Here is a 22,538-nt window from a genome sequence, read left to right as displayed (position 1 = left end):
GCTGGGCGGCTCTCCTTACGGGGCACACTCCTTGCGCGTGGGGCTCCCCTACGTGGGGGACACCGCTGCATGGCAGGGCACTCCTTGCTTGCATCAGCACTGTGCATGGGCCAGCTCCACATGGGTCAAGGAGGCCTGGGGTTTGAACCACGGACCTCCCATGTGGTAGACCAATGCCCTAACCACTGGGCCAAGTCTGCTTCCCCAGTTTGTTCTTTTGGGTTCTTTATCTCTCTGTCCCTCACCCTCCTGGGAGTTGTGTAGTGCTGTCCTGGTCTGTTGACCCCCAAAGCAGGTCCCTCAGGCAGCTTTTGGCTCTTTCTCCATTGCTTTTGTGAGAGATCTGAGCCAATTGTCTGCCTAATCCAATGCCATCTTCCCACAATCCCCTAGTTTATATATATTTTTAAATGAACTTCTTGGAAGTTTGTGGTAATTCAATCTTGGAACCTGTGGGCTTTTTTCAATGTTTTAGCTGTAAAGATGTTAAATAGAGAAAGAAATTTATTTTATTTATGAAAAAAATAAAGACTGAATTGTAAGAAAACAAGGTATATGCAATATATGCAGTCCAAAGGGGCCCTTCACATTGTACTTAACTTGTTTTGCAAATAATTATAATTGTTCATTTGATTAACTGTGGAATGGACATGGAACCTGTGATTGGTGTTCATATAGATGGTGAGTGTTGGTTGCATGCAGTATAGAGCCATAATTCCTGGATCATCTTTGGGAAAGTAACATAAAATATTACTTCTATCTCAGAAAAGACAACAAATGCATTTATTTTCTGAAGTACTCCTGGGAAATTGTAGTCTACGAGTATAAGAATGTTGACCTTCCTTTCACATCTCTTAGAAATCAGACTTCCTAGGTCTTTAATGGAAGATTTTTCTTGAATTCTCTCTCATAGCCTCTCTTCCCCAAGAAGAACTATGAATGCTTGACCAGCTGTGAGTTTCTCAAGTACATCCTGTCGGTGAAGCAGGGTGATTGCCCAGCCCCCGAGAAAGCCAGTGGATTTGCTGCCGCCTGTGTGGAAAGTTGTGAAGTTGACAATGAGTGCTCTGGGGTGAAGAAGTGTTGTTCTAATGGCTGTGGACACACCTGCCAAGTGCCCAAAACTTTATACAAAGGTAATTTGTAAAGCCATGTGCTTGGAGAGAACTTCACCTTCACAAGAGCTTTTGTGCAGATGGGGAAGGGTTCAGTCACAGATGGGAAAGATTCAAGTAAATACAACAATTTACGGAAATATATCTTGTGCTGTCTATAGACATCTTAAAATACTAGTGGACCAGAGAGATCAGACACAATAAACTCAAATTGGGGAAGAGCAAATCAGATTGTTTATATTCTTCTAAAATATAAAATTTTTGAATGGCAACAGCAATTCAGGAGCTTTTTTGGTATTTTTCTTCAGTAAGAATAAATCAGTTAAGCACTACTGGTTGTATAGGAATGAATCTGCTTTAAATCCTTGGAAAAGAGAGTGGAGGAGGCACACTTGAAAAATGCATAATAAACGTACCTACATTACATTCTTCTGCTGGCATAATACAAGAACAAAAGTGTCATTGTATAGATTTTAAATATTTTGATTAGGATCTCGAGATCCTAGGCAGAGCAATTGCCCTTCCTCAAAACATGGGGATACAGTTTAACAAACAATTGAACAGATGTATTATTTTTAAATTTATTTTTAAAAGATACATTGATCACACAATCTGTTACTTTAAAATAAAAAGGAGGTTCACCTATGCCCCACTCCCCACACCCCCACTCCTCCCACATCAACAACTTCTTTCATTAGTGTGGTACCTTCATTGCATTTGATGAGTACATTTTGGAGCACTGCTACACAGCATGGATTATAGTTTACGTTGTAGTTTACACTCTTGCCCAGTCTGTTCAGTAGGTTATGGCAGGATATATAATGTCCAGCATCTGTCCCTGCAATATCATTCAGGACAACTCCAAGTCCCGAAAATGCCCCCACATCACATCTCTTCTCTTTCTCCCTGCCCTCAGCAACTACCATGGTCACTTTCTCCACATGAATAATTTAGTTTCTTCCATTGCTAGAGTCACAATAATTCTGTAGTAGAATACCAGTAAGTCCACTCTAGTCCATTTTTTATTCCTCCATCCTGAGGACCTTGGTATGGCAATGCCCACTCCACCTCTCAATTGAGAGGGGGATTTGATTCCACATGGCTGGTGGATGGGACTCTCATGCCCACAGCTGTAGACCCTCTCAGTTCCTTGGTGTGGTGGTTGTCCATCCTTACCTTCTTGTCACCTGACCTGGATAAGTCCAACGAACTGGAGAGTAGGTGCTGCAGCACTGCTGAGACTCAAGACCCAGCTGGCACATGGATAGCCCAGAGATTCAAGTCTTTTGGGCGTACACCAACCCTAGTTACCTACCACAGGTTCAATAAAAGGGACAGAAGAGGCAACTGTGGAGAGGTCACATCTGAGCCCATCTCCATCACACTCAGGAGGATAAATTCCAAAATAGGACCCACTGACAAGGCACTGAACTCCAGAGCCTTCTGCCTTGACTGTAGGACCTGGGTGTTTCTGTAGTCCTCAGGAGCACCACTACTTGGTGTTGTATCTACTTTGACTATCTGTGAGATCCTGCTGAGACATGCATAAGTGTGACCCCTCTGATGACCTCCTGACTCATTTTGAAGTCTCTTAGCCATATAACCTCATTTGTCTTTACCATTTCCCCTTTTATTCGAAGTTTTTTTTCCAGTTGCATCACCAGCTGGTGCTTGGTAGTAATCTCTGAGCACCAGGAGACTCATCCCTGGGAATCATGTCCCACCCTGTATTGTTTATATTCAAAAGCAGTTTCTAGCACATTTGAAACTCCTTGATGCTATTACTTGCCTTTTTCTGTTAATGTGACTGTGCTCTTTTGGACGAATCAATTCTGTTGTATTTTGTATACCCTTGGATATTATGGAAAATAATGTTTTACATTTTTGTCTAATTTTACAAGTAAAATGGAATCAGTCATTAGGAAGCTTAGAGTTCTTATTCACTGAAGGTAGAAAATGTAAGAGCTTACTCTCAGTGCTCTCTCTTCTCTCTCATGCACATGCACTCACACCAAGTGTATATTGCTTCTAATTACTAAGGTTATTTTTAATGTTAGTTTTATTGATTTCCCATCAATCTTGGCTTTGAATTGTGAACGAGGCAACTAGTTTCAGAAGTCCATCCTTACCTTCCTATCAAGTCAGCTCTCCTGAAATACAAATACCTTCCCAATTTGTCTATAGTTTGTTCCTGGAAATACTGTCATCTGTAATCTGTGTAATTCATCTGGTTTCCTTTCTTAACAAGGATTCTCGGAATCCTGGCATAAGGATTAGATGTCTCAAATTCAAAATAACTCCTGTTTCCACTTCTTCCCAAGCAATATTTCTTGAATGGATTTAACATTTTATTGTTGTCATGCCTTTTTTTAATAATCTTATGTCTAATCACATTTGCAAAATCTAAAGACACTTGATTTTTAAAAGGCTGTTATAAAGTCATTGATCTAAAAATCAATTTCATCTAATGACTAAGGTGGGATATTTTTCATTGAGGTTGCCAATTAATTTATGGAGTTGTATTGAAATTAAACAAAGTACACTTTATCAAAATTAAATTCTATTGGACAAATAGTGAAAAACTAAGTTCTTCATGTGCTTCTCATTCATTGATTATTTCCTTATTAATGCATAATCTCATAGCTAGTAGTTTGGAAATGCTGAAGAACATTTTTTGACATTTTCCCCACTTTAAGCTTATGAGTGGTTGGTTTCACCTATATCTGCTGGTACTGACAACGTGTCAGATCAATCCCCATTCACTGAGTGCCCACCGCTGGCTGTTAAGTGGGCACTGGGATACAAAGTTCAACATGCCACCGACCCCACACCCTTCAGTAGTTTGTTACCGAGGTAGACATACAAAAAATACTCATTAAGTACACAATTTTCTTAAATTTTTATATAAATTGGTTATGTACCAACCAATCATGCCATTTTTTTCTTTTTCTTAATGGGTTAATTATAAAATCATATCAGCACATATATAGCTATTGTTTGGTCTAGTGCACTTGTGGAAGTGAAGTTGAGGGTACTGATTTTATAGGTTTAAAAGCTTTTTTTTTATGTTGGAAAATTGCATTTTTAAAAATGATGTGTATTTTGAAAAGGTGAGCAATAAAATAGTCTATTTTATTTGAGTCTTTGACTAGCGTGGTGCTGTAAGAACTGTCCTTTGCTCTAAGTTAACTTTATGGATGAGCATTCTAGTTTGAAATGGTGAAAAGAGAACAGTACCTTTCTTCTACTTTTAAATAAGGAAAATTATTACTAACATAAAAATCTTGAAAATGTTTACATGAGTTTAGAATACCTGAAAGTGCTAGTTGTATTAAATGCAAACTTCCATGCAGTTGTGGAAAGTTTGTAAAGCTGACCTTGCACAGATAGAACCCAAACGACTACATATAGCATATTAGGACACTCATTTCCCCTCTGATCTCTTCCTCTGGTGTGAGTTTGTTTTACAGCTTAGACATATCACAGCCAGAACATGACATGCTTTTTTATTTTACTGCCCAAATCCCACTGCCTCTCCTGTCTCCCAGCTGTGGCAAATGGTTTGACTTTGAAGGAGAAAAGTTGAAATGTTTTCAGACTAATTTGCAGCTTTCCATTATGTATATTTTCCCTTTGCCATGGACAAACCAAGAAATGAACATGTATCAATTTGTTACTTTTCCAAAAGACCTGTTAATGGACTTAGTTTTTGCATGAATGTCTTAATATATGAAGTATTTAAACTTCAGTCCTTTATAGGTGGACTAGTACAACTTCCCATTTTAGCATCTTAGTGTTATACAAATGCAAAATGATTATCTTTATGAGAGTTATTAAGTGATGTCTCATTATTGAATCAATGGAAAATTACATCTCTCTGCATTTGTATCCCTGTTAGGCTCATGACAGATTTGTATCCCTGTTAGGCTCATCACAGCTAACCACGTGATGTGAATGCAACTGCTGATTGCTTATCGGCATTGATTGTTCTAGCAGTCTATTTGGAACATCTTATTAAGCTTGGAGGTGCCGTTCCTTTGATTCACTACAATGCTAATTATGCCTTAACAGAAAAAGTCTGCAACTCTTTTGGCACTTGTTGTGGTGCCATGCAATTGCATTTTTGACCCACAAGGTAGTTTAGATTTCAGGAGACTAATTTGTTCAGAAAGAATTCTGACTTTTTCCATAATAAAAAATGCGTAGGAGAGAGATGCAGTCTGCACAGCTGGCTGTGCCGTTGGGACGCTGGTTGAGCTGGCAAGGGCCTTGAGGACGGGCGGTGAGGACCCGAGGTGGGGGGGGGGTGCTGCCCCCATCTGTGCACAATTACAGCCTGAGCGCCTGAGTCGCTTCCAATCAAGGGAAGCCAGCTGACCATGATGCAAAGCAGATGGGACATTTCTGAACATGCAGATTGCACGATTATTGTACATCATAAGGAAAGAGAGTTTTCAATGAAGAAACTTGAACTGGCATTGCCCTGATGCTCGTGTTTGATGAAGGCTCTTGGTAGTCGAATGATGTTCAGGATTAAGGCCTTTTAGCAGGGGAATTCGATTGCTGGATTTGCTTCTGGTGAGCTCTAGTTCAGCCACTAGAGTATACACCATAGCTCTACCTACTGCTTATGCTGGGGACTTGAACTTTTCCTATGTGTGTAGAGGATGAGCTAAGGAGAGAGGTGAGGCTCGGAGAGTGTCCGCTATGAATTTAAGGAACTAACTGGTCATCTTCTCTTTATTATGTCCAAGAGACAAACTTTTTCTCAGAGGCCACCCTCTTTTCCCATATCTGCACACCTGCTCAGTAGAACTTTTAGTCTACCCACTCACCACCTGCCAGCCTTGAAGACAAGAAAGATACAAAACAATCATTTGCTTAGGATTGGTTTTTCATCATTCTGAACTCATTTTGGTGACATTTTTATTGGCAAAAAGGGAAAAGAAAGCTATTCCTGGATTAAAACTGATCAGTCATAACTTAGGGAATTCTATCGTATCAGAAATTGGCCTTTTTACCCCACCCCCCCCCCACTGGTAAGATTATACTCTAAATATAATAAATGTGTCCTATCTTGTAAAAATTGTATGTTTCAGTCATAATTTACCAACTGACTTTATAAAAAGTATGAGTAAATGGATATTTGCGTAGTGTAAATTCTAGAAAAAAAGAATATCTGTCTGATTAAGGTGCCGTGAAAGAATATATCCATTGAGAATGTAGCATAGAACCTGTGGCAAGTCTTTTACCTCCCAGGTAATCCCAGAGACAAGTTGACCTTCATCACAGCAGTTGGTGGAAAAGTCCCAGTACCTTCATATTTCCCCAGAAGTATCTGAGTGAAGAATAAGAAAGTGGGTTAGGCTATTTTCCTAGCAAACGTCTGTTGAACATTTGCTAATGCAGAACAGTCTGCGCTGGGACAGCGTGAGGTGTGGGAGTGAATGAGATGTGTTTCTTGACCTCTGGGGGCTGCCGCTTAATGGGGAAGACAGAGCTCCTTACAGAGCTTGTTGCAGTACGAAGCAGTTAAATACATGTCTTGGGAGTTACAGGCTAAACATTAACAAGGGGCAGAAGAATGGAGCCTTATGTCTAATTGGGAGGGAAAGTATCAGAGAAGGGTGACATTTGGTCTGAGCCTGGAAATATTCAAATGTCTATTATCAGAAAGTAGAAGGAAAGACGTTTCAAGGTAAGAAAACAGACAAATGAACATCAACAGGCCAAAGTAGTAGAAAGTATATGATAGCGTTTCTAGGAAAGCTAGATAGGTAGGGTGACAAAATACATGATACATCAGGAGATGAAGGGAAAGGCAACTGGGAGCCGACCATAAAGACAGGTGCCTTGAGTTAAGTACAGAGTTTGTCTTCACTCCAGAAAAGGAGAAGCAGTTGACAAGTGTGAGAAGGTGAAGGAGAGAACCTCATCTCTACTTTACGGAAATAATCACAAAACACCATGAAGAGAGAACTAGGGAGAAGATAACATGGGTTGGAAGGTTACTGTAAAAGTTCAGACAAACGATTTTGGGCCTAAAGTAGAGTGGTTGCCATGGAGACACTATGATTTGGGCTTTCCTGAAAATATAACTATGTAATGAAACAACTAGATGTCAGTAGGGTGCAAGAACACATTGAAAAGGCTCTAAAGTCCTTTAGATATCTAAAAAGAAATGAGCTACTTAGGTACATATCCCAGGAACAGAGGCATATTTTGGGGTCAGGAATTGGAGGTAGAATTTACGTAGAGAAATTCAGCAGGCAGGTGGAAAGGGCTGTCTGCAGCCCAGAGAGGGTTTGGGAATAGAATTGGGAATCAGTCACTTAGCAGAATATTCTAGTCAGGAAAGTAAATGCAGCCAGCTGGACAGGTTACAACACAAGCCCGAAAGACATTGTTGGGGTGCATGCCAGGAGAAACCTAAACCCAAGAAACTCAGGGCAAAGATACAAATGTCTACCAGATTTTCAGAGCTATCAAAGCCACCTCTTTTCTCTACCTTTGTGTATAGCTTCTCCTCATCTAAATTATAGAGAATTATAAAGATTTAGGAGAGAAACTTGAGGTCAGACGAAACTCCATGTACCTTACTTACTCTTCCCAGACTCATTTACTCCATGTTCAAAATCTAGATAATTAACCCTTTACCCACTTCACAAAGTCACAGTAAGAATCAGGTGAAACAAACTTAGGGTAAACTAAAGGGCATAATGCAACTATAACCCAATAGCAAATCAAAATGGAAGATACAGTGTGAATTAAAATGGTAAAACCATACTCTAGAAAACCTTTAAAAATCAGTCATCTTTGGAACTCATATGTTCTTTTAAATTATCAGGTCCCACCCCCTAAATGTTTGATGACTTGAAATTTTCCAAGCACATGACTTAACATGAAATATATTCAAAACAAGAGTTGAAATCCATCCATGTCGCTTTCATGCCTCAAATCTTACATTTTGTCATTTGCATATTTTCAGTCTCCTCTCTAAATGTAAGACATGGAAAAAGAAATGGAGCATTCTGAAGTAACTTTTCAAATGAGCTTTCAGTTCTTTAGGTAGTTGCTCATTTTCAAGAGAAAATAGTATCGGTGACCACTGGTGTTCTTGGCACTGATGGTATTGAACGTCGTGGTGCCACAGTTTCGACCTAATTCTGTTCATTTAGCTATCCTACTAGCATGATAAATTTGAGAATTCCATTTCTGTAATGGCTACATCTTGAACTGCAGTTCTTACATCTTTCAGTTGCTAGACAACTTGCATACACTGAAGGGAGAACAAGGAATCAGGATGATTAACTGCCCGAAAATGAGACACCTGTGAGGGAATTTTGAAGCCATGCACTCACTCATGCCAAACCAAACATTAGAAAATCATTTTCCAGTTTTAAACCATAAGTCTACAGGGAACAATCCCAGCAATCAATTGGAGAATCCAAAAGACTCATGCCTTGGGAATCACTCTTGTAAAATTGGACCATATGAGAAGATGTAGTGTTGCAATTTTTCCCTTAAAATGCAAACACCCTGGCATAGAAAGGATGGCAAACTGTTCAGATGACCTTAGAATATATCAGTAGAAATAGAGCATGTAAAATGGGAAAAATGGCTTGAAATTCTTTTTGAATATCTGTTTGTGTGGATTTCATGCTACGCTCAAGGGATGTGAGTTGGTAACATATATTCTGAATAATGCAGATAAAACAGTTGCTCTTTGCAATTAGTAGAGAGGAAAAAGCTTGTTCAAATGAGGAACTGACTTAAAAATGGAGGTAGGGAGGCAGATGTAGCTCAAACGATTGGGCTCTTGCCTAACATATGGGAGGTCCCAGGTTCGTTTCCTGGGGCCTCCTGATGAAGGAGAACTGGCCTGCGTGGAGACCTAGCACAACAAAAGAGACAAAGAAGGGAGACAGTGAGAGACACAACAAACCGGGGAGCTGAGGTGGCTGAAGCAATTGACTGCCTCTCTCCCACATTAGAGGTCCCAGGATCACTTCCCAGTGCCTCCTAAAGAGAAGATGAGAAGAGAAGATAAGCAGACACAGAGAGCACACAGTGAGTGCAAAAACAACAAGGCAGGGAGAATAAATTTTTTAAAAAATGGAGGTGAGCCAATATAACTCAATGGCTGAGCACCTGCTTCCCATGTACAAGGTCCTGGGTTCAATCCCCAGTATCTCTTTGAAAAAAGAAAATTAAAAAAGCTTAAAGGAAAGGGGCTAATTCTCTTTTGAAATGTGATGGGCTAAAGTTAGAAGATGAAGCCCGATTATGGAAAGACCACATTTCATGAAAGGAAATCGAGTATCAGTTGTCAGCAGATTGGATTTGTTGCCCCTCAACTTTCCCTCGGTTGGAGTCACGCACGTTGTGTGAATTGGCATGGTTCTGTTTCAGGTGTTCCTCTGAAGCCCAGGAAAGAGTTACGATTTACAGAGCTGCAGTCAGGACAGCTGGAGATTAAGTGGTCCTCGAAATTCAATATCTCCATTGAGCCTGTCATCTACGTGGTGCAAAGAAGATGGAATTACGGGATCCATCCCAGCGAAGACGACGCCACGCACTGGCAGACGGTGGCTCAGGTCGGTGCTTCCCTGGCTTTTCTTCTCCTTTGAGGCAATGTCTATCACTCCTGCAAAATTACATTACACCTCAGTCAAAATAGTCTCACTACAGGAATAACTTAATCAAATGTGGAAATAATAGCGTGCTGTGTCAATGGAGAGAAGAGGAGCTCCCTAGATATCATTCAGGATACCTAGAAACTTCACTCTTGGTTTTATTGGCTCAAAGTATGTGTGCAAGGGAGATAATTTCTAATCTTTCTCTTCACCTTTATTTTCTCCAAGAGTTACATTTCCGTCTGATAAATTCAAAACTGACTGGGGTAAGGGAAATGTGACGCTGCCAGGGCTAGTTAATTTGATATTGGATATCCTGAATGGCTTTTTTCCTCTTTCTTTTACATTTAAACCTTTATTATACGTAAGGTCCATGGTAGCCCCATGTAAGATTCCTATCTCAAAACTAGTTAGTGGGAAGCAGCAAACAGCTCATAAATCTTCACTTAAGTGCTTTCTTCTTCATCTTAGACAACTTAAAAACTGATACACCACCTGGATGGCAACCCTCCCAGAGTTTATCTCAGCAGTGCTTCCTCTTCCGTCTGGTAGATGAGGAGAGCAAACTATTTTCTTTCTTCTTAAGAGCTGCTAAGAAAACACATGGCTGAAAGAAAAGAATAAATTCTCAATGTGGAACTGCGCCTTGCTTTTCTACAACTAAAAACGTCTCTTCCTTGTTCATGTCTGTAAGGAAAAACTCTCAACTTAAGTTGATCAGATCATTTTTTCCCCAAATAATAGATGCCTTTTTTTTTTCTTCTGGTAAAAGTAGAATGCATTTCAATGTCCAAGCATTTGGAACAGGAATTTGCTTTTTTTCCCCAGTAGGAATATCTCAAAGCGGAAAAACACTAAAATAATTTAAAGACCCCAAAATAAATAAGTGTCAAGTTTGATGTAAAAGAAATGTCTTAATTAGGAAAAAAAACTTGTCAATAAATTTAGTGTCCTGAAAATATAATTCTATACCTATTTTTTTAAAAAAGAATTTGTATTTATAAAACGTAAAGCTGCATGGAACATGTAAAATTCAATTCGATTTGCTTGGTATCCTCCCTTAAGCAATGGTACAGTTTCATTTGTAATTTTTCATAATTATTTTAAAGTTAGTGAAACTAATTGACAAGGTCATTTCCCCCCCTTTTTTTAAGTGGAAAGAAGGGTCTTGAAAAAGATGATGATGGTGGTGGTAATTTTCCCTTGTTAAAGTCAAAAATAATATTTCCTTTCTTAGTCTAAATGTTGGGGATATCATGCAGACTTTAGTTTTTTAAATTCATAAATAAAGCGCCAAAAGACAAAGTCAGCGAAAGCATTGTCTCAAACTCTGCCCTCTCTGGTAGAAAACAACATTTAAGAGTTCATGTTCTTCCTTTGATCTTGCAATTGACTAGCTTATTTTAGATGTTGAAATACATGTGATGACTCTTCTCAATAGTTATGATAAAGTGGGATTTGGGAGGACTTGAATTCTATTCTCCTTTGTTGGTTGTATCCACTGAGAGCCAAGTTTACTTCAAGCCTGAGGAACAAATGAAGGCATGGGTGGCTGGTATTTAATCTTTTGAATTCTGGGAAAGATTTTCAGAACTATGAATGAAAACAAAATATAGAACGTTGCTGAAGGTGGGTATATCTCCCCTTAGGTTGATAAAGTAGAGAATGATCAATAACATTATCTGACATCTTGAGACTATAGCAACAGAGACAACAGATGCCATTGAATTTCCCCAGTGTCCAGTTTTCCTCCTTGGATAGACTTTTCCCAAGGATTTCTTTTTTTTTTTTTTTTTAAAGATTTATTTATTTATTTCTCTTCCCTTCCTCGCCCCCACCCCCACCCCGGTTGTCTGTTCTCTGTGTCTATTTACTATGTCTTCTTTGTCCGCTTCTGTTGTTGTCAGCAGCATGGGAATCTGTGTTTTTCTTTTTGTTGCGTCATCTTGTTGTGTTAGCTCTCCATGTGTGCGGCGCCATTCCTGGGCAGGCTGCACTTTCTTTCGTGCTGGGCGGCAATCCTTACGGGGCGCACTCCTTGCGTGTGGGGCTCCCCTATGCGGGGGACACCCCTGCGTGGCACAGCACTTCTTGCATGCATCAGCACAGCTCATGGGCCGGCTCCACACGGTCAAGGAGGCCCGGGGTTTGAACCGCGGACCTCCCATGTGGTAGACGGACGCCCTAACCACTGGGCCAAGTCTGCCGCCCCTGAGGAATTCTTAAACACATCTCTCCCCCAGGCCCAGAAATGGGTCCTGGACGATATGGCATGCTTTATTCAAATGTAAATAAATGCGCTGGGTAGGAATTTACTCCCCAGAAATGATGAGCATCCTTCAAGTGTGTGGTTCTCATACCGTCTTCCACAATTATATTTATCATGAAAGTTTAAGATGTATTTTCTTTCTATAATCTAACAAGCCTTTAATTTTCTTGTCTATAATGTAATGGCCAGCTTACTTTTTATTTACATATATTCTCTATTGATCAGGTACCTTGAATGCTATATATGTCACCAGATTTAAAAATAGTTCAAGCACTTGTCCTAAGACTATGACTTCCAGAGATCTTTAACTCTGGGTGAAATATCTAAAAATAAAACCGATTGAAAATGTCCCTGCAAGTTTCACCTTCCTAGAACTTCCTTGACCCCGGCATGTTTTCTCGTAATGGGGCGTGCTTAGCTGCGGTCATCCAGAGGGGCAGAGGGGAGTCCAGGCTGAGTCGCTTTGGCTGATGAGTTAGCGTACGTGTCAGAATTGAAGGACTCCCTGTGATGTTTCCCCTCAGACCACCGATGAGCGACTTCAGCTTACTGACGTCAGACCCAGCAGGTGGTACCAGTTCCGAGTGGCTGCTGTCAACGTGCATGGGACGCGAGGCTTCACAGCCCCCAGCAAACACTTCCGCTCCTCCAGAGGTCAGTCCCTCCCTTTCCCAGCCCAGCCCTCGCCTTCTGCCTGGGCATGGTGGAAGGCCCAGTCATCTCTCCATGTCCTTATTTCTCGTTGGCCAACAAGTGGCCATGCTGTTCCCAGGGAATGGGCCCATTTGTGTTGGAACTCACTGTGTGAATTTACGAAGGACGTCATGAGGTTTCTATCTTCCAGAAATTGCAAAGGATCGTGTTTCCTCAACCTTGAAGGGGAGATTTTCCAATATCAACTTGTTAGGTCTTTCTGTTAAGATACTCTGTGTCCACCACAGTTCAACTAATTTTCGGAAAGAAGAGTTTAATTTTCCATACTTTATAGATGACGAAGCTCTTGAAATGATCACTACATTCAATGTGATGTAACCTCTTACTTTTGTTTCATAGCTTCCAGAATTTAAAGCCTTCTGAGTTACTTTATCATTGCTCTAAGTGTGTTCAGTCCCTGCTCCATTGTTATTTCAAAACCTCTGTGGAATCAGCTGAATTCTCTATCACATTAGTGGTTAGCTTAGTCTCTGGCAGTGGAAGCACGTAGTTTGACCAAATATTAACAATATCTTCATATTTATTTCTCCAAAAGGGTCTCTGTAGCTGTGGACTTTGGAAATTAATTTTACGTCTGGTTGGCTAATCATCAAGATCCAGTTTCACAAATACACATTAGTCAGGTCATTCACTGTTTAATCAAAAAGTTATCTTCTTTCATGGAAGTTAATTTAAATTGATTTAAAGCAAAATACAGTGTGGTATTAACAAATAATGTAAAACGTGTGTCATTATTCATGTGTCTTTCATTATGGGAAGGTTGTAACTGACTACTCTAAATTTCAATTTCTGTTCCATGACTGGAACAATTTATATTCCATGTCTGAGATAGTCTATCCCTTTCTCATGATACAATATTGCTACTATGCGGCCTACATAATCATATGGTTCAAGTATTAAAAAATGCAATCAAATAATCTGGTGTTTGGATATTTTTATGGTATGTGTTGTGAATATTTAACTCAGTCTTTCAAAAAGTAATTTTGAAAAAGAAAAAAGTGTCCTTTTTTTCAGGGTATGCAAATATGCTATCTAAGCAAGCTTTAAAGTAAAATTATAAATAAAGCCATCTAGCCTGGTTTTAAGACTGTCCACCTGGTCAGATAATTTTTCGGGAGCCAAGTGAAATAAATAGTTGATAGTGGGTTAGGAGGTGAGGACCAGTAACAGGCTGGAGAACTATTCACCTTGAGTTTCATGGTTCAAATGCAGTCCAGATGCATGATCATCAAAACGCATAGCCATATGTCCAGTTGTCCGCACGCTCTGGGCTGGTGGTCTCAGGACAGGTCCACAAATTCACGTGTCAGTCAGAAACGGTTCCTGGCCCTTGGAGACAGATGTTGAATGCCTATAAGAGCAGTAGCGGCTTCCTGCACAGTGGAGGTGGGAAGGCGGCTTTGCCCCCGTGAGTCTTTGCAGGAGCCGTGCTGTCACCAGAGTCTCAGGATCTGTGCAGAGGTGCTTGTAAGTCCCAAGGGCTGGCCAGGTGGATGCTGTCTGCCTAGATGGCAGTGCTTGTGGAGAAGGAGCAAGGCTGTGCTCTCCCAACCCTCCCCAAGTATATCTGAGTACCTTATAGTCCGGAATTCAAGCTGCTTCCCCAAGGCATTTGTTCCTTCTTTTATTCAACCAATATTTGGTGAGCACCTACACTGGCTCAGGTACTTTTCTAGGCCCTGGGCAGAAGTTAACCAAAGAAAATAGCACCTGCTCTTGTGGAACACACACACACATGCATGCATTGGGGGTGGGACGAAGCTGTCAGTAAACAATTTAATGAGTAAAATAGCGTAAGTAGGAAAGATAGTGATAACTTTCAAAGAGAAACAAAGAATGGAAGACTGTAGATGTGGGCTGTTTACAATTCTAGGGAGGGTGGCCAAAGAAAGTTTTGCTGAGAAAGGTGATTGTACTAAGGAGATGGAGGTGCCAGCCTTGCTACCATCTTAGGGGAGAGCAGGAAACGGTAGGTGCAAAGGTCCTGAGGCAAGAGTGAGTCTGCTGGGAAGTGAAAGATACCCGAGAGGGAGAAAGGATATTGTTTGTTGGTTCTGTGCAGCCGTAAAGAACATGACCTTTAATCTTGAGCTATGCAGTGAAGGGCACAGGGAGATGCCGCGGAAGGAACAGACATGATGTGACTTAGGTTTTAGCAGGATCATGAAGACTGCTGTGCTGAAAATAGACTTCGGGAGAGAAGTCAGCAGAAGGGATGCCAGTTAGGGGGCTGATTCTTGGAGAAAGACTGCAGTAAATTGGATAAGCCAAAAGTGACCTGGAAAAGGTTAAATCTTGGGATTTCCTGATGGGTTGTAGGCATTGACCAGAGGCATAGTTGACTCCAGCATTCTTTCGCCATGAGCTATGGAAGGAGCTGCCAGCAACCTAATGGGAGATGCTAGAAGAAAGAGAATGTTTCGGGGGAATCTCTGCTATTTCTTTGAGAATACCCGAGAAAGGAAGTAATTGCTTTCGTGTCCTTCAGATTGCTCTTTTTAGGCCCGTTTCTGCCAGCAGGCGTTCTTAAGGGGCAGGCGACCTAACCTCAAGGTCCTTCAGATAGGGCTGACGTTGAGAAACATGGATAATAAAAGGAGAAGCAAGAGACACCAAACTAAACTTTATTTCTACCTTTAAATTTTCCCTGTTAACATGAAGACTCTTCTTGGGGTGATGGAAACCTTTTCAAACTGGGTAAATTAAATTTAAATTTTTGAATTATATACTTAAAATGAGTAAATTTTGTGTTTTGTGTGTTCTATCTCAATTAAGTTTTTCAAACTTTCTTCGCCAGTGGAGAACCTTTCTACCGTTGATGAGGGGGAAACATGTGGCACCATCTTATAAGCAGTTAAGGACCCTTTAGACATAGCCCAAGGGCAAGCTGTCACTCACCTGGTCTATTACACTTCCATCATTCTATTACACATCTTCACAAAAAATAGACTCTCTTAGGAATTCTGTGCAGACATTTTTTTTTTGATTTGCAAAATGTTCTATCTCAATTAAGTTTTTCAAACTTTCTTCGCCAGTGGAGAACTTTTCTACTCTTGATGAGGGGAAATGTGTGGCACCATCTTATAAGCAGTTAAGGACCCTTTAGACGTATCCCAAGGGCAAACTGTCAATCACCTGGTCTGTTATACTTCCATCATTCTATTACACATCTTCACAAAAAATAGACTCTCTTAGGAGTTCTGTGCAGACATTTTTTTTTGATTTGCAAAAGTGCAAGAACTAAAATCTGGAATGCTTCTCCAAATGAGATGTATGGAAGTTTTGGGGGCACAGCTGTAAAAAGCAGGAAGTAGTACAACATTCTAACGGTGACTGCAGTGCTTCAAAGAATGGTGCGTTTCCATTCGTGAAAAGCCTTTTTATTTCCGTGTGTACCAGAACTGAAACTGTACCAGTTTTAAGTACTATAGTGGTTTAAAATTGCTTTAATAAAGAATTACTGCTTCCAAAATAATAGTCTGAGAAAAGGGTAAGCAAATTATCTAGTGTTGCTAGGTTGGGTAGAGAGCAGCCTTCCTAATTTAAGGCAAGATCAAGGGAAAGAGCACGGGAATTTTTCCATCTACCACGAACACCTCTGAAAATAAAAGTAAATGGAATTAAAGAAAGAAAAGAAAAAAAAGTAATAACAAAATGGGTTTCATTTAATTGAGACCGACTGCCTGCTAGTCATGAAGTCTAATCCTGATTTTCATGGAAAAGCCAAACTTGTCATTATCTTCTTTAAGTTTAGATTTAAATACAAAATTACTCCTGTGGTTTGCCAGAATGGATTGGCTACTATTTACGTTAATTTCCCTTTAACTCATTTATTTTCCTGTAACTTAATCCTAACCCCTTAATATACCTATTTTTATGGAAAATTCTCAGCCCTTCAGAGATGGATGTAACTCAGTTTCCTGCTTTTCACCTCCCTGGTGAAGGCCGTTTTTGGGTATTTTTATTGCTAACCCCTGCCTCTCCCAGAAGATATACATGATTGTAGACTAGGTAAAATCAGCAGTCTTTGCTGGAGGCAGACAGGCTAAAAGAGAGCTTGGATAATTCGTACATTTATTAGTACTTATTTAAACTCCCTCTACCGTCTTTCCCCCTGGTCCTTGGGAAGGAAATTTGGTTTCAACATTGAAGTTGAAGATGGAAATGAAGTCAGTAGCTTCCGTTGACTGTCCCGCTCCACCTTTTGGTCTTGATTTAGGAAATTGCGCTTGGCCTTTCTAGCCCTGCGCCTGCCAGGCGCTGGCGCCCACGGGACCTTCCGTCCCTGCCGTCGGGAACGCACACCGCGGAGCCCGCCAAGACCAGGGTACTTGAGTCTGTTGAGCCATCCGCTTGGTGACATGACACAGGGCTCTTCGTGGCGGAACTCTGATAGGGGTGGAGGCCTTCAAAGATGGGGCTCCTCCAGAGATGGGGCTCCTCCAAAGATCGGGCCCCTCCAAAGACAGACTGGGCTCAAGGTTTGCACATGGGCAGCTTGTTTGGGAGGCAGCCAGGAAGCGGGGGAAGTGAGGGGGGAGCGAGGCAGGGAAGGGAGGAAGACAGTCGGGGCGTTGTCACCCCTGTTTCCAAGGTGGGCGACCGGAGCTCCAGCCTGCGGGGACCTCGGGGTGCACCGCCCGCCTCTGAGTCCTTGCCTAGGGAGCTGCGGCCCTGAGAAGGCCGCCTGCCCAGCCGTGGGGGGCTGTGGGTCACAGACAAAGCTGCAGGGAGGGCATCCCGAGGGGAGCCGACATGCCCAAGTAGTGGGCGCAAGGCGACACGGGTGGGCCCTCGGAGCCAGCATTACCTCTTCTTTAAATTCAGCAGCTCCGTGATTCCTGCTGCAGGGCCTATGTCACGCGTTTTGAGTGAAGCTTTAACATAAGCACGTAGTTTCATGGTGGAGAGGTGACGGCGTCACGCAAGGAAGCCCTCTCTTACTAAATAGGACTGTCTTCTCCCTCCACTGGACCGAGGCAGTAACTGGGGACAGGCAAGCTTCTCTAGGTTTTCCTCTCTCCTCTCCCCCGCCAGCACCCACTTCCAGCAGCAGACAAATTTGACATTACCGTCCACAGATTTCCAACTAATAGAAAGAAAAAACTTCGTGAGTCAACAATTTGGAGTGACAGTTATAAGAACAGGAAAATACTTTTTGGGCTTCTCATTGCCCAAGTTGTTTATTCTTCTCAGCTAATTGGTGCCCAACCTTATTAACTGATATGGCAAATATTTGTTTATATCCAAGACATTTGCATAAAGTATATGCTCAGTGTTGAAAATATCCTGCTAAGTAGCTCTACCTATTACAAGATACTACTTACAAATTTGCTGAATTTAGGAAATAAAGTGCTTCCCATTATCTTGATTACTTCTATGTGTTAATATGAGTATAACATTCCTAATTTTGTTGCCATAATAGGACAAATCTGAATCCTTTCTTTTTTCATGCTGTCAAAACCAAGCAAACTTTTGTTCTGATATTTGAGATCATAAAGTAACATAATTTAAAAGAATCTTTCTGGGAAGCGGACTTGGCGCAGTGGTTAGGGCGTCCATCTACCACATGGGAGGTCCGCAGTTCAAACCCCGGGCCTCCTTGACCCGTGTGGAGCTGGCCCATGCGCAGTGCTGATGCGCGCAAGGAGTGCCCTGCCACGCAGGGGTGTCCCCTGCGTAGGGGAGCCCCACGTGCAAGGAGTGCGCCCCGTAAGGAGAGCCGCCTAGCATGAAAGAAAGTGCAGCCTGCCCAGGAATGGTGCTGCACACACAGAGAGCTGACACAACAAGATGACGCAACGAAAAGAAACACAGATTCCCGGATAAGGATAAGGATAGAAGCGGTCACAAAAGAACACACAGTGAATAGACACAGAGAGCAGATATCCGGAAGTCAGGTTAGGGGTGGGAGGGAGGGGAGAGAAATAAATAAATTAAATAAATCTTTAAAAAAAAGAATCTTTATATATATATATATATATATTTAAAGATTTATTTATTCATTTCCCCCTCTTTCCCTCCTCCCGCCCTGCTGTTTTTGCTGTCTGTGTTGTTTTCTCTTCTTGTTTTCTCTCCTCTAGGATTCACTGGGATTTGATCCTAGAGACCTCTGATAGGGAGAGAGGTTCCCTGTCAATTGTGCCACCTCAGTTCCTGGTTTCTGCTGTGCTTCACCTTGTCTCTCCCCTTGTTTCTCTTTAGATGCATCATCATCTTGCTGCGTGACTCACTTGCGTGGGCACTGGCTCGCCAAGCGGGCACTTGCGCGAGCATGCGTTTTCTCTTCTTCTTTACTAGGAGGCCCCAGGGATCCAACCCAGGTCCTCCAAAATGGTAGGCAGAGGCTCTATCACTTAAGCCACATCTGTTTCCCTGAAAGAATCTTTCAAAGGAGCATTTTAAATCCAACAAATTATCACGAACCTAATATAGCATCTTTAAGTTCTATTTACTTCCCTCCAAATTCAAAGTGCTTCAACCATCTTTTTCTCTTTATTTCCCCATGTGTTATTGCATACATTACAGAGGGAAAGGAAGCAGACAACATTGTTTTCCCAGTGAATAAGTATCTCTCTGGATGTTATTTCATGCATACACTACGGCGTGTTAGTGAAACTAGAACAGACATCGCTGGTTGTAATAAAGTTCTCTGTTGCTCCATGGGGACCCATGACGTTTTATGCGGTTCCACAGCTGCTCTGTATGTGCCATTTCCAATGGGCAAGGCTTGCCCGTGCGTATGTCTTGGAACTATTTAGTACTTGGAAATTTGCCTGCAGTGCAGCTTCAGCAGCTTTTCAAAGACATGCTGGCTGTGGTGTGTCTAGATATACTGCAAGGTGATGTTTCTTTTTAAAGGGAGAAGAGAAACTATCCCAATTGCTGAGTCTGGAAAGGAAAAAAGAGACTTAAATATTACAGCCAATCTTATGTTTAGTTGGAGAATTTGTGACATCATATCATTGCTTTAAAAAATTGCACATGATCTCAGCCTTAAGATTTATTCCTGAACTGCATTTTATTGGGAAGTTTGATCCATGCATATCACCAGTGTATCTGTTTATGATTATTCACTTGCTTTCTTGATAGCCCTTTACACATGGCTTAGTTTTAATGTGCAGGGCATGGATTTCCATACTGAACAAAGAGCCGTATCTGGGACCCTGCGGGAGCCTGGCTCACGAGAAGTGATGAGATTTCTCCCGGGGCAGACAGAAGCGCTTCTTTCCCATGAGATTTCACATCAGGGCAATAATAGACTGCTATTTCTCCAGTGGTCATAAGTGACTTTGTCACTTTACCCACCAGTGGCTCCAAGACCTTCTGTTGTGCCAAACCTTCCTGTGAGCTACTTTCTCACTATGGCATTACACGAAAGGTCAAGTGATGAACCCTTGATTCTGCGTTTCTTTTTTTTTTTTAAAGATTTATTTATTTATTTAATTCCTCCCCCTCCCCCAGTTGTCTGTTCTCTGTGTCTATTTTGCTGCATCTTGTTTCTTTGTCCGCTTCTGTTGTCGTCAGCGGCACGGGAAGTGTGTGCGGCGCCATTCCTGGGCAGGCTGCACTTTCTTTCACGCTGGGTGGCTCTCCTTACGGGCGCACTCCCTGCGTGTGGGGCTCCCCTACACGGGGGATACCCCTTCGTGACAGGGCACTCCTTGCGCGCATCAGCACTGCGCATGGCCAGCTCCACACGGGTCGAGGAGGCCCGGGGTTTGAACCACAGACCTCCCATGTGGTAGACGGACGCCCTGACCACTGGGCCAAGTCCGCCGCCTGATTCTGCTTTTCTGAAACCCAGGCGTTCCATCTTTCTCTGCTGAAAGCATCACGTACCATCATAAACAAAACGAGCCGTTTTTCTGCAGGGTTCAATTTGAATACACACGGTTAAGAGTCCATGTATTTTGTACTGGCAATCACACAAGTTGTATCTAAATAGAAGGAGCTGATAGAGCCTTGCCATTCCAATTACCTTTGAAAGAAAGCATGGGTTTCTGCAGATAATTGTGAAGATCTTCAGAGGGACCAGAATGAAGCAGTAAACGGAGGGCGTCAGGGGGATTTGCTCAGCGTTTACCATACCAAGGGAGGGCTTGGGAGAGCGCTGGACCTGGAAGCCAGGAGCCCTGAGGTGAATCTGACCCTCCTCATCTTAAGCTCTTGTACAAGTTGATCCTCAATTTCCTCATCTGTAAAATGGGAGCAGCAGTGCCACCATTTAATCACCAAAGTACAATCATGTGTTTATATGACTAGCAATAAGCTTAGTGCTCACATCGAGATTTGTAGCACTAATGGTGTCACTGCTTTTGAAATCAGCTAGCCCAGGGGTGGACAAACTCTGGACTGCAAGCTAATTCCACCTGCCGCCTGTCTTGAAAGTCTTTAGGAGGTAGCCACACTTACTTGTTCACGTACTGTCTACATCTGCCTTCGAGCCCAGCAGTTGTGGCGGAGACCATTTGGCCCCCAAAACAGAAAATATTTACTGCCTGATACTTTACAGAAAAATCTGGGTGAACCCTACCCAAGACTATCACGATCACCATTTTTTTCTGTAAAAGGCTTGAAAATGTGTGTTGTCTGTAGGGCGCTTGGCCCAGCCCTGCGATGGTGACGGTGTGTGGTGAGTGGAGGTGTATGCTGTCAGCACCTAAGCTCCTCTTTCTCCCACACGTTTTTTATGTGCCTGACCTGGCCCGCAATTATGCCCGTGACCTTGGGCAGGTCACTTTCCCCGCTCGGCGGGGAAAAGGAATAAATATGTTGTTGCACTCCTTATATGCCACATACAAACTTTAACCGCATTTCAAAATTCTAATACAATTAAAACATCACGTAAATCTAAAGAAAAGATGGTGTGGCATTCAAAAGAGGGAAAGCACTCTCTTTCATAATGGAGGGAACCATTTCACGAGACATGTGGAATGTGGAACTGGTAGGACTGACTGAAAACCTGCAGATTATGTAAGTGGGACAGTCCCAAAATCAAGGGGTGCCCTGCAGACCTGAGGAAATGAGCGATATGAGTGGCTGGTTTTCAGAGGAGGAGTGGGGAGATAAAGCAGTGCGTGCCACATTTGCCTTTTGTTTCTTGACTTAATGGTGATAGCTTTTGGATAGACAATTCTTTGGTCGTGTGTGCCCTCCATCTTGGTACTGAAATAGTCAAAAGGAGCTTTCACTTCAAAGATAAAATATGGAGCAAATATTAATTCATATTTCTGAAAACATTTATTTACTCATGTCTTTTTTTTTAAGATTTATTTTTTATTTATCTCTCCCTTTCCTCCCTGCCCAGTTGTCTGCTCTGTGTCCATTCGCTGTGTGTTCTTCTGTGTCCGCTTGTGTTCTTGTCTGCGGCACTGGGAATCTGTGTCTCTTTTTGTTGCATCAGCTCTCCGTGTGTGGGCCACTGCTCCTGGGAAGGCTGCACTGTTTTTGCACCGGGTGGCTGTCCTTACGGGGCGCACTCCTTGCGCGTGGGGCTCCCCTACGCGGGGGACACCCCTGCGTGGCAGGGCACTCCTTGTGCGCATCAGCACTGCGCATGGGCCAGCTCCACACGGGTCAGGAGGCCCTGGGTTTGAACCCTGGACCTCCCATGTAGTAGGTGGATGCTCTATCAATTGAACCAAATCTGCTTCCCTGTGTCTTGTTTTATTTTTATCGGGTAGATCATTTTTTTGGGCTTAGTATGATCAGGTCCAGGGTGTGAGTTTTTCCAGGGTACTGGGTAATGGTGTAAAGAATGAAACAGGTGAAGGGTGACAATGAAAGACTTAGCACTGGCTG

General features: G+C 42.2%; 1 protein-coding gene across 3 annotated transcripts in view; it reads left to right on the top strand.

Annotated features, from left to right (window-relative positions):
• LOC101445075 (anosmin-1) overlaps positions 1–22,538 on the top strand; it is an 808,672-nt gene that overhangs the window by 748,783 nt on the left and 37,351 nt on the right. For all 3 annotated transcript variants that reach the window (XM_058292228.2, XM_058292227.2, XM_004466288.4), the window contains 3 exons: positions 914–1,136; positions 9,528–9,712; positions 12,545–12,674. In XM_058292228.2, coding sequence (XP_058148211.2) covers positions 914–1,136; positions 9,528–9,712; positions 12,545–12,674 — 538 coding nt within the window. The remainder of the gene's footprint in view (positions 1–913; positions 1,137–9,527; positions 9,713–12,544; positions 12,675–22,538) is intronic.

Source organism: Dasypus novemcinctus, chromosome Y (assembly GCF_030445035.2).
Source record: "Dasypus novemcinctus isolate mDasNov1 chromosome Y, mDasNov1.1.hap2, whole genome shotgun sequence".
NCBI lineage: Eukaryota > Metazoa > Chordata > Mammalia > Cingulata > Dasypodidae > Dasypus > Dasypus novemcinctus.
This window is presented reverse-complemented; position numbering and strand designations above follow the sequence as displayed.